A 12,898-nucleotide genomic window follows, 5' to 3' on the forward strand; every position below is an offset into this window, starting at 1 on the left:
TGTTTATTTTTCGAACAAAGTTAGAACAACTCAACTTGAAATTACATATTTAATTTTTTTCTCAAAAAATGTTCAAACTTGCCATGCAGTATTATGGAAAATTTCCACATGCATCATACATTATTAGCTATGTAAACCTTTTATTTAATTTAAACTTAGAATTTATACATCAGGAAACCAAATGAGAAGTAACCCAGCGATATTAAATTCTTTTAGATTAATGTCTACCTGACTTTTTATGTCCATGTATTCTTAGTTCATTAGCTTTCTTTCTCTAAGAGATGGCTGTTGTCCCCCCTGGACTCTGTAAGCTGGAGTTCCCAGGACAGGAAGCATAGAAAGGTTAACTAACCTTGGCTATATACTGTAAAAAAAAAAAAAATGTTTTTTTATGTGCCAAGGCTTTATGTATAGAGGTCTCACTTAAGATAATGGTACTCATCTCCAAGGATGTTTGAATAAAATTTTAAGCTAAAATGTAGCAATGAAATTGTAGGTTGGTGTGAACCTCAAAAGAGGTAATCATGCTATTTGTCTAGTAACTAGTAAACTAGTAACTGTATCTAATAACTGTAGTAGAATATTAAGCTTCATGCCTAGGCCGTTGCCTTTCTGAGATAACAACTGAAACTCTTTATTTTATGGTTGAGGATGCTGAGCTCTTATGAAAGGAAACCTGTGTTGAGTACCTAGCTCAGTTCCTTGCACATAGTAGATACTCAGTAAATATTTGTGCTATTGGAATGAGCTTACAATATTTAGTTTTCTTTTGGATAGAATGATGACTAAGACTCAGACCTTTCCTTTGGAGAGTTATGTCCTAAATAGGGAGACTAAAACATATTCACAAATTATTTTAAACTAGCAGAACCTGATTATTGTATTATGTAACAGAGATACAAATAAAGTATGAAAGAGGATTAAAGGAAAGGAAGCCTATGTCTGATTGTTGAGGTGGAAAGTCACAGATGGTGTTGGGAAAGACTTCATAAAAAGAAGCATTTAAGACTGCTTTCGTAAGTTAAGATTGCAAGAGGCAGAGGTAGATGAAGAGAACACTACCATATAAATGGACTTAAATGTTGCAGTTAGGACAAAGATTGTCAAGCTGAATACAATACCCAAATCCAACTGTATGCTGTCTAGAAATGTGACTAAAATAAGTGTTCAAAGTAAATGAAGGAGAAAGATATATAAATGATAACCAAAAGAAATCTCGTGTAGCTATATTACTATATCAAATTAGATTTTAAAACAAAAACTTTTCCATCATCCTTTTCTTTCTCTCATAACCCATCCAAGGTCCTACAACTAAAACTTTTCAAATATGACCACTTCCCGTGCTTTCACTTCTACTTCTCCTTTTCATCACTTCTCATCTGGGAACCACAATAACCTAATAATTGGCCTTTTTCCTTTCATTCTTGTCCCATGACAGACTTCTCCATTCGTATTCAGATGTGTCAGAACACATTGCTACCCTGCTTAGAAAGGCTTCCCATTACAGTTAGGAGAAAATTGAAACTCCTGAGTATTGTGGACATGTGTTGTTTCTGATCCATGTTTTCTGTCCCTCAACCTTGCTCAGTTTGTTCCTGTTACATACTGGTCATCTTTCTGTTACTTGAACCTGCTAGAAGTGATATTATCACCAGGTCTTTGCAGGTGTTTTCCCTTCTGCTTAGAACTTATCTCTGCCACATTTTTATATATTTGTATGCATTACTTCATTGCTTCGGTTCTTTGTGCAAATGTCACCTCCTCGGAGAAGCCCTCCTTGATTACCTATCTAAAATACCCTATCACAGGCCACCCCCTTATAATTTTTAAATTTATAGCACTTAATATTACATAGTACTTCATTTTTTAATTGTCTCACTTTTAGAATGTAAGTTCTAAAGATTTTTATTTGGAACTTACCTGTACCCCCAGTGACTAGAACAGTGACTGACATATGGTAGGTGTTCAAATATTTGTGGAAGTGACTTTAAAAAAATTTTTAAAAAATTGCATACACTAAAATTCACTTTTTGGTTATGGCTATACTCTGACTTTTTGTTCCAATTCTCTATTCCTGATATCTTTCCTGAATGTCAGTTCCCCATTTAAACAAATGTCACTTCCCCAGTTGTCATTGTGCTTCCTCAAACTCTATTAAAATTAAATTGAATAACAACAAAAAAAACCCCATCTTAAAATAACAGACAAAAACCTTACCAAATCCAAAACAAAATAACTATTCTTCTAGCCCAAGTTTTGATTAGTTATGTTGGTAGCTACCCATTTGCTCCATCTAGAAACCCTTTCATTCTCATTTTCTCATCCTCCCACTCCTCTGTCCCATGCTGTATGTACACACTCAGTCTTCCCCCCGGTTATACACCTCTTGACTCTCTTTTTTCCTTTTTGGCATTAGTTCAGGTCCCAGTCATCCTTGACCTATACTAATGTGATATTCTTTTAGCCTACCTCCTTATCTTTGTGCTCTTTTGCCTTCTGTTTTATCTTCATGTTGCTGCCAGGATTACCCTCATATTTTTAATATTTTTATTTTATATTTTTTATTGTCCTTATATTTATTAAGTTTCAGATTATAAGCTATCCAGCGCTGGTGTGGCTGGTATAGCATCATCAGGGATTCAGGTTCATTCTTTCTGTTTTGCTGTCCTTAGCAAGTAATTTCTTCTTTATGCCTTATGGTCTGTGATTGCTGCTGGTATTCTAGTGTCCTTATCTGTTTTTGGTCAAAAAGAAGTAGAAAGAGCAAGAGTATCCATCAGCCCTCTGGTTAAGAGACTTCTAGGGATTCCAGCCCAGGGACTTTTCCTCACAATACTTGGCCATTCCTAGCTGTTGGGGAGGCTAGGAAAGCCTTTTAATGTGGTACTTGCAAAAGAAAAATTCTGTTAGAAAAGAAAAGGAGAGGATGGATTTGGGGTAGGAAACCAGCAGTATCTACCATCCCTGTGTTTCACCCGCTGAGATGCTTTCATGATCCCAACTTAGCACTTACTTTTGTGCTTCCTAACTTTTGCTCATGCTTTTGTCTTGCCCTAAATGTGTCCTTTTCTACTTGGTTACCTACTACTTTTCCATAAGATTGAATTAAATATAAACTCTTAGGTATTATTAAATATAACTCTTAGGTGAGAAACAATGCCTTTCTCTGGGTTATCTCACACACTTGTATAAGTGAGCAATTATAGCATACAAATCAGGAAAAAAAGTAAAATACAAAATTTGACCTAGAGACAAGGTATAATGTTTAATTCTTCTTCTTTCCCTAACCAAGAAATTTGACATTTTGATATATATGCTTAAACCTTAAATGTAATCTTTTTAAAGGTTAATTGTGTCAGAGAAGAAATGTCAAGATACTGTGGAAAAGAAAAGGATTCGATGAAAGCATATTTATTCAGGTAAGCTATTTTTTTGAGTGTGATGGACAGATATAAAGCTGTACTTTTAGAATATTCAAGTGTTAATATATGAAATATCACAGAGCCAGAATAAAGTTGTATGTAGTGGGGATCATATGAAGCCTAACAGAAAGTCACGTAATAGATTTGTTACCTAACATCTCTGTACTTTAACTCCTTTATTTACAAAACGAGGAAAGTAATACCTACTTCACACGGTTGTTTTGAATATTACATACAACTTTTAAGTAAACTCCTACTACAAATGCCCGGTAAGTAAGTGGTTAGCAAATACAGTGTTCTGAGTAGGTTCATATTTGGGTGTGAAATAAATCCCTTCTCTTCGAAGGATCTGCCAATGTCCAAGTTACAGATTCCTCTGTGCTTGGATTTGTTAATCTGTCTGAGGTTTCTCAGATTCTTTCTTCAAACCCTTGGGATTTGGCCTAGGAAGTAGGGAGAGATTCTTTTTCCTAAAAGTCCTACTGATGAGGACATTTATTTTTCTCTCCTGCTTGTCTTCTTCCCAGCCCAGTTTGGGGAATCTGTGTGTGTGTGGTTGTTAAAGGGGGGTTTAGTAAAGAGCCTAGGGTTGGACTCACTTTTTTTTAACCTGTGTTTTTGCCAGGTCCAGAGCCTAAGCTTTTATAATAAAATTCAACATATTTATCGAGTGTATATGCAATAAATATGAGAATGTATCATGTACCAGCACTCTGGTAGGTGCGTGGGGTACATGGATAAAGACACAGGCTCCAACATGAAAGAACTTATAACCCAAGGTATTAGACAGACAAGTAAATTGAATTCTAAGGAAATATTTCTGTAACATGTTTTTAAACTTTTTATAGAGGCAACATATTGCTCAGAGAATTCCCTACTGACACCCTGTTTGATGTGAATGCCATCGTTGCTCATGTTCTCTTGTAAGTACAGGGGGTATCTATTGACTTATTCACTTGTTACTTATCTATTGATTTCATTTCATCTACTTATTTATTTTTGAGGCAGGGCCTCACTCTGTTGCCCAGGCTGGAGTGCAGTAGTGTGATCATAGCTGACTGCAACCTCATAACTCCTGGGCTCAAGCAGTCCTCCTGCCTCAGCCTCCTGAGTATCTGGGACTACAGGCATGTGCCACCACATCCAGCTAATTTTTTTTTTTTTTTAATTTTTTGTAGAGACAGGGTATTGCTATATTGCCCAGGCTGGTCTTGAACTCCTGGCCTCAAATGATCTTCCCGCCTTGGCCTCCCAAAATGCTAGGATTACAGGCATGAGCCATCCCACCTGGCCTGATTTCATTTTTGACAACCACAGTTCATTAAAATATTTTAGCTTTTTAACATTATATTTGTAGGTATCAATTTCATACAAATCACTGTTGTATCTTCCCACATTAACAATCTAAAATTTCATTAATGGCGAAGGATACAGAAACATGTATTAATACATACTTTTATAAAAGTAGGAGATGACTCAACAAGACCACATGGTCATATAATTACTTTTGATTCTTCTTGTGGAGTGAGGATTTTGCCAGATATCTTAGTCTATTTAGGCTGCTATAATAAAGTTCTGGAGTCTGGGAAGTCCAGGATAAAGGTGTTGACAGATTGAGGGCCCCTGGTTCATGGATGACCTTTCCCTATGTCCAGTATTGAGGATCCTGTTATCTGAACTGGATAGCCTGTGGGGCTTGTCTCATCCAATCGTGCTGTAGCTGTGCCCTCTTCTTAGTGCAACAGTAGTGCTGATTTAGAACACAAATTCCACAAATAGATTGTTCCCATGTTTTTGCTGTGTGCCAGACACTTACTAGGCAATGGGGGTAAAAACAGAATAGGATGTGGCTTCTGTTGTCCAGGAATTTAGAGTTTGTTGCAGAGACAGATAGAGAAACAAATTATAATGTGGTAAGTAAATAGTGGCAGTATGTATGCATAAGGGCTAATGGGTCGCCAGAGAAGTAAATAGTTACTGATGTCTAGAGTGAAGGTGGATATTTACTAAGTGGGCTTCCTGAAGGAGGTGGCAGTTGGGATAACTCTTAAAGGATAAGTGCTTAGTGAAGAAGAGGATGGTGGGAAAAGCAGGAAGAACTGTGTGACAGAGACATAGAGTTTAGAAATAGTTTGGAGAAGGTGGTTTTGCCAGAGTATAAAATGGAGATGAGAGTAGAGAAGTAGGCATGGGGTCAGATGAAGGGGGTGCTTGTTTGTTTTGTGTAGATGCTTAGGCTTTTCGGTAGTCACCGAAGGAAGAGTCCAGCTCCAGGCCAAAATCCTTGTGCAATCTTTCATGACCATATGCAATTACAGGGCTTCGCCCAGCAGGCCTCATGGTGGGCAGCTGCCCTCACTGTGCCAGCCTTGGTGCACACCCAGTGCATTGCAGTTTTCTGGAGAAAATAAGGGTGAAGGACTCGGTCCCCTCCCCCTCCTAATCCTTTAGGCCAGCCATGGTCATATGTACAGCTACTTTCTTAGCCCAGGTGCCTCCATTTTGAGGTCTCCTTGTAAGAGCCCTGCTAAGGTACCTTTTAGGTGCTCCTGCTAAGACCTTATCGCGTGTCCTGACTAAGGTGCTTTTCTCCACTTTTAGCCAGTACCTTTTTACCCCAATCCCTTATCCCTTTTCTTACCCCAAGTCCATGAAGAGGCAGGGGCCTTTTGTTTGGGGCTCCTTGGAATGAGGTGATTTCTTGTGTCCCCTCTGCATCCATGTAACCCTATGTTGCCATTCCAAGGGATTGAAAAATGTAACACTGTAGAGCCAGTGCCTCTCCATTTTGCATCTTGCTTGCACTGTCCTAGTAAGTGAATAAAGTCTTGATTGTAACTTTTAGTTTGGCTCATTTTCCTAATTGACCATCTCAACACCTCATTGTTTAACAAAGAGTTATAGGCAGGCAAGTGATGTGATCACATTAGTATTTGAGAGATCTTTCTGGTGGATGTGAAACATTTATTGGGTTTGAGCACATATAGAAACCATTGTGAGACCATTGTATAATCTTGGGAGGTAGAGTAGAGATAGCAAGGAGGGGATTTTCTTTTTAATACTTAGGAGATTAAAACAACTGGACTTGGTAACGGTTAATTTGGTAACAGCAAAACTACAGATTTGTGTTAATCCCTGATCCATCTCTTTTACTTCTTTGTCACCTCACTCTACCCAGATGCAATCTGATCACCATCTGAAGAAGGCAAGGAAAAAGAGCAAATTCACAGATGAGTCTCCTTTAACAAGTTGAATGTCCATCATGCTTCAGTGTCATATAGGCAGCTGTAGGAATTTGAACCCCTGAGGAATACACATCTAGGTGTTGTCAGCATATAAGTCATCCAGGGAGCATTCTAGGGCAATACCACCTACCACTTAAGGGAAGAAGAAATTGAGAGAAAAAAATGTCAAGGAAGTAGAATTCCGAAGAAACAATGTCTTCATTTTTGTTTAAAATCTAAGAAAATTACTTGTGGAATACAGTATTTTACAGAATTTTCTGGCAGCGATATTTAGAATGTTGAAGAACTATGCCAAATAGTGTGCTGTATCATAGCTGTACCTTGGAAATTGCCATGAGGAAAAAAAATGCCTTTCAACCTATCATCCTACTTTTGTGTGCTTGAAATGTTTTGCTTGCTTTTCTATTGTGTTTTAAACTTTGCTTATTTCGAGATGGGGGTCTTGTCAGGTTGCCCAGGCAGTGGTTATTCACAGGTGCAATCATAGTGCAGTGCAGCCTTGAACTCCTGGTCTCAAGGAATCCTCCTGCCTCAGCCTCCTGAGAAGCTGGGACTACAGGTGTGTGCCACTGCACCCAGCTTAAATTTTATTTTCGTTAATTTATAGGCACTCTCCTTATATGAAGGAGACAAAAACTGCAAAATTTTTTCCCAAGTTTTTCATTTATCTTGTGGATTTTCCTATTGTGTTCTTGAAAAAATTATGTAGTCAAATTTATCTTTTTTCTTTTGACTTCTGGATTTTCAGTTGTATTATGGTCTCCCTTATGCCATTGTTATGAAGAAATTCACCTATTTTTGGGATGTTTCAGTTGATGGAGTTCGTTTTTTAAAGAAGTTTTAGATTTACAGAAAATATTTACAGAACACTGAGCAGATAGTACCTAGAATTCCCATATATCTCCTTTTTCCATATACAGTTTTCCCTATTATTAACATTTTGCATTAGTGTGGTAGAGTTGTTACAATTGGTGAACCAATATTGACACATTATTTTTAACTAAAGTACATAGTTTACATTAGTATACACTCTGTGTTGTACGTTCTGTAAGTTTTGACAAGTGTAATAATGACTTTTATACCATTAAAGTATCATACAGAGTAGTTTTCCCTGAAAATCCCCTGTGCTCTGCCTATTCATCCTTCCCTTCCTCCCCTGCAAACCACTGATCTTTTTATTGTCGCTAGTTTTGCCTTTTCTAGAATGTCATATATTTGGAATCATACAGCATATAGCCTTTTCAGATTGGCTTCTTTTACTTAGCAATATGTATTTAAGTTTCTTCTATGTCTTTTCTTGGTTTCATACCTCATTTCTTTTTATCACTGAATAATAGTCCATTGTATGGATGTACCATTATTTGTTTATCCATTCACCAGGAGGGACATCTTGGTTGCTCCCAGGTTTTGGCAGTTGTGAATAAAGCTGCCACACACATTCATGTGCAGGTTTTTTGTGTAGATGTAAGTTTTCAACTCATTTGGGTAAATACCTAGAGGTAAGATTTCTGGATCATATGCTAAGACTATGTTTAGCTTTGTAAGAAACTACCAGATTGTCTTCCAGAGTGTCTGTCCATTTTGCATTTCCATCAGCAATAAATGAGAGTTCTTTATTGCTCCACATCCTTGCCAACATTTGGTATTGTCAATTTTTAAAATTTTCGCCATTCTAGTAGATATGTAGTGGTGTCTTATGATGTTGAATATCTTTTCATATGCTTATTTGCCATCTGTATATCTTCTTTGGTGGAGTGTCCAGATCGTTTGTTCATTCTTAAAATTGAGTTTTCTTATTATTGAGTTATAAGAGTTCTTTTGTATGTTTTGGGTACAAATCCTTTATCAGATACATGCTTTGCAAATATTTTCTCCCAGTTTGTGGCTTGTTTTTTTCATTCTCTTAATAGTTTCTTTTGTGGAGCAGAAGTTTTTAGTGATAATGAAAGTCTAACATAACAATTTTTTCTTTCGCAGATTGTGATTTTGATGTTTTATCTTAAAACTCATTGCCAACACAAGGTCACCAAGATTTTCTCCTATTTTATCTTTTAGAAATTTTATAGTTTTACATTTTACGTTTAGGTCTGTGATCCATTTTGACTTAATTTTTGTGTGAGGTATAAAGTCAGGGTCTAGTTTAATTTTTTTTGCATGTGGACGTCCAGTTCCAGCACCCTTTTTTGAAAAGATTATCCTTTCTTCATTGAATTGCCTTTGCTCCTTTGTCAAAGATCAGTTGACTATATTCATGTGTGTGTGTACTTCTCTTAGTATTTTTATTAATATTTAAATATTTGATCTGTTTGGAATTTAACGTGGTAAATGGTGCTGAGGAATAGATTTAGATGAATATTATTCAGGTGGCTACCCAGTTGCCCCCAGTACAACTGAGATTAATGGACCTGTTTGCTATTTGAGTGCCACATATGTTTAAACTCTCATACGTATTTGGGTCTATTTCTGGATTTTCTGTTTCATTAATCTGTTCACATACCAGCACCATTGGCTTAATTTATTGAGGCTTTGTAATGTAGTATCAGAAAAGTCTAGGCTACTTCATATTTCTCTTTTCAGAATTACTTGTGTTATTTATATATGTTATGTATACACACATATATGTTTATATATGTTTATTATTATTTAAAATTAGCTTGTCTAGTTTTTTTCCCCTCCGTGCCTAAATTTATAAATTATCTTAGGGACAGCTGACCTCTTAAGAATAAATCTTCTCCTCCCAGACATGATGTCTTTCCATTTGTTTGAGTTTTTTGGTGTGTGTCTTCTAGCAGTGGTTTTATTTTTTTAAAGACAATTTTTTAGAGCATTTTTAGGTTCACAGCAAAATAAAGAAGGTATAGAGATTTCCCATATATCCCAACCCCCACACATGCATAGATTTCCCCCGTCACCAACACCACCCACCAGAGTGGTACATTTTTTAAAAATTAACCTACATTGATACATCATAACACCCAAAACCATAGTTTACATTGGGGTTCACTCTTGGCGGTATACATTCTGTGGGTTTGGGCAAACGTGTAATGACATGTATCCATTATTATACTATAGTACAGAATATTTTCACTGCCCTAAATATCTTAACCTTCCCTCATTCCCCTCGAACCTCTGGCAATCACTATAATGTCAAGATGTAGATTGCAAGGTTGTATGATATATGAAGAAGCTAGGATTTACTGATTATTTCAGTCTTCATTTCTTATCTTCCTTGTGTGATCTGAGCAACTGTCCTTTCTGATTGCCATTTTCCTTATCCTTATGTGTTATAATTGAAGCCTCATGAGATTATTGTAAAGATGAAATAAAGTAATGCACATCAAAGTATGCTGTGGATTTTACCCAGTGCTCAACAAATGTTGGGTTTTTTCCCAAGAAATGCAGGCAGTTTCATTTTGTAGTTAAGAAGGAAAAACACAAGTGAGTTCATGCTGTGACAGTTGGGGAGATTTGCCATGAGGCAGCAGTTGCAGAGAAAGGCCATTCTTCTTTACCTACTCATTGTGGACTCCTAAGAATCATCAAATGATGTATAAAGGAAAGATAATATAGTAAGAAACAGTGAAATCTCATTAACTCTTCATTAAGATGTGATACTTCATGTTCTGGTGACAATACTGTATTTTGTCAGAAAAATATTAATAGGTTTCTTTCAAGTTAGCATACTACTCCCGATAATATGAACTTCAAATATTATAGGAATTATTTTTAACTGTCATGGTTCCTGTGAATATTTTGTTCTTTAACACATCATTGCAGAGCCTGAGTATCGAGTATTTAGGTGATGTTACTGTAAAACCTCTGGAGAAAATTGCTTTTAGAAATATCTTTCTCTAAAACTCCTGAACTCTGCCCATGTTGGCCCATTTTTAATAGGTATTGAGCTATTACTCATTCTTTTATCTGTATCAGATTTGTTCCTACACAATATTGTCAAGTGGGTTCCTGTTGGATAATGACATGCTTTTTACTAGGAAATTTTAATAAAAAATTTCTTGTCTTGGGTTTGAATTCCTCACAGCTCTGTTAATTGGTATTTGTAGTTATATCTCCAAACTATGGCCTTTTATATAAAGTGCTTCTACCTGTGCATACATGGTGCATGACATATATTAGGCACTTAAATATTGGATTGATGGATCGATGAATTTGGAAGCTTCACTTTTTGGTTGTTAAAAATGGGAGGAGCATAAATCCTCTTAAGTAATAAGCCTATAAGATTGTTTCTGGTGATAAGAATTTTAGAAAAACTAAGCTAGTGAGAGAATATACAATGTATGACAAAAAGACTAAGTTTGTTAACTTTATTATTACTTATACTCTCAACTCACATTTCAGAGCTGGCTCCTACCTGTTATTTTTAAATCCATAGTAATTTAGGAAATGCTTAATAAAAGACTTTGGGATATTTCTTTTTACATATGAATCTGCCTTGTCACAATATATAGTAATTAATTTAGATAAAAGTAATTTGTCTTTCTTCTCTGTATTTTTCCTGGGGATTTTGGTATGGTAAATTAGTAGGTTACATTTTGTTTTCATTGAGTTTTTAAAAATTTGCATGATGACCAAAATATAATAAAAAGGTGATCTCTTTCTGAAAAAAGACTGAGTGGCTTACTACTCTAAAAGTAGGGTCAGGTAGACACTACTTCATTCCTTTTCTTTTTGGCACCCACTCAATTCTTGGCCATCTATCTTTTCTACCTAATGGTTAAACAGATTCTCAGGAAAAGCATGCCAAAGAAAAAGGAAGCCTTTCTGGGGCAGGAAGAACTCCTTAGTCAGAGCAGCCCTAGGCTGTTTTACCCCATCATTAGAGCAAGAAAATCCTGAGAGAAACTTCTTTCACCCATTTCTGTCAGTATTTCTCCTTTTGGGGACTGGAGTGAAGGAGCACAGGCTGTGGAATGGAGCCTCATATTCTGGAAATTAACATTAAAGAATATATTAAAGTTAGGAAGCCATTGGGAAAAATCATAGAGATCATTAGATTATGAATGTCATTAGTTTTGGTTATTATCTCATGGATAATGGCCACTTAATGAGCTTTGGAACATTAGACAAGGTAACCTCTTTAAGCCCTATGACCTTATCTTTAAAATGAGGTTCATGATAGTACCAATTTCAGATGGTTGCCATGAAAATTAAACAACACAGAGTGCATTGCTGAGGATTCTTAGTTATAAACCCTAGAATCTGATTCTGACTGGCTTAAGCAGAGGATTTGGAGTGGATATAGGAAATTTCTGCCTTGCTATAAGGGCTAGAGAACTGGACTCAAAGGTTATACGGCTGTGAATTGGTCGAAATCCTGACACAGAATGAATCTGAGGAGGACAACTGCATTATTGGTGAGCATTGGATGCTACAGTTTGCATTGACTTGCACTGGGACTGTTATCAACATTGTTGTCACTGCTACCTTTAATGCTAACTTCCTGCTGCTCCTTCTTGAAATAATTCTCTACTGTTCCTCATTCTCTGTATCATTTGCTCCTGGTTCAGAATCTCTGACAAGTGATTTTGTGTCATATAGTCATGCCTTGCAGCGGGGAGCCTGGAAATGCAAGCTTATGATATCAGTTTTTATGAGGGGATTTGGGCTCTGCCCACCATGAAGACTTAGGAAACTGGGAATTCCCAGAGCAAAAGAGAGGAGTTCAGAGCTGGGCAGCCAAAAAACTGATAAGTTGTCGTTACTTATAAAGTGCTTAGTACTATGTCTGACATGTGGTAAGTGCCTAATAAACACTGGCTTTGATTAATTTATATTTGCCAGTCTTTTTTGAAAAAGTTAGATTTCTACTCCCAGATTTGATTTTTGAAGCAAATAGATTGGAGCTACTAGAACAGTAAAGGTAATGGATAAATGTAATTTCCAAGCCTAGAATTTCCATGGTAAGTTTAATGAAGTTTACTAGACTGTACCTCCCAACTGTTTGGAAGTAACTCAAGGGTGATTCTGGACTTGTTAGCCAAAATGTATAAGCAGCTAATAGCCCAACTTGCCACTGAGACTCCCTTGCCATTCTTTAGTTGCCACCCTTTCCACCTGGTTTCCCGTGTATAAGAGTGGTCAGTAATAACATAATTTAGAAAGTTCTGGCCTTAAGTGTCAGAAGAACTGGAATTGAATCTTGGCTCTACCGGTGAGTAGCAGTATGATCTTGGGCAGGTTACTTAGTCCCTCAGACTTTTGTGTGTGTGTGTG

The 12,898-nt window shown here is 36.6% G+C and overlaps 1 protein-coding gene across 1 annotated transcript in view; it reads left to right on the plus strand.

The window, feature by feature from the left end:
• TXNDC16 (thioredoxin domain containing 16) overlaps nucleotides 1-12,898 on the plus strand; it is a 104,320-nt gene that overhangs the window by 1,673 nt on the left and 89,749 nt on the right. Inside the window, 4 exon segments of the mRNA XM_012663746.1 lie at nucleotides 1,047-1,097; nucleotides 2,585-2,613; nucleotides 3,346-3,419; nucleotides 4,271-4,345. Of these exon segments, the coding sequence (XP_012519200.1) occupies nucleotides 1,047-1,097; nucleotides 2,585-2,613; nucleotides 3,346-3,419; nucleotides 4,271-4,345 (229 nt within the window).

Source organism: Propithecus coquereli, unplaced genomic scaffold (assembly GCF_000956105.1).
Source record: "Propithecus coquereli isolate 6110/MARCELLA unplaced genomic scaffold, Pcoq_1.0 Scaffold83, whole genome shotgun sequence".
In the NCBI taxonomy this organism is placed as follows: Eukaryota; Metazoa; Chordata; class Mammalia; order Primates; family Indriidae; genus Propithecus; species Propithecus coquereli.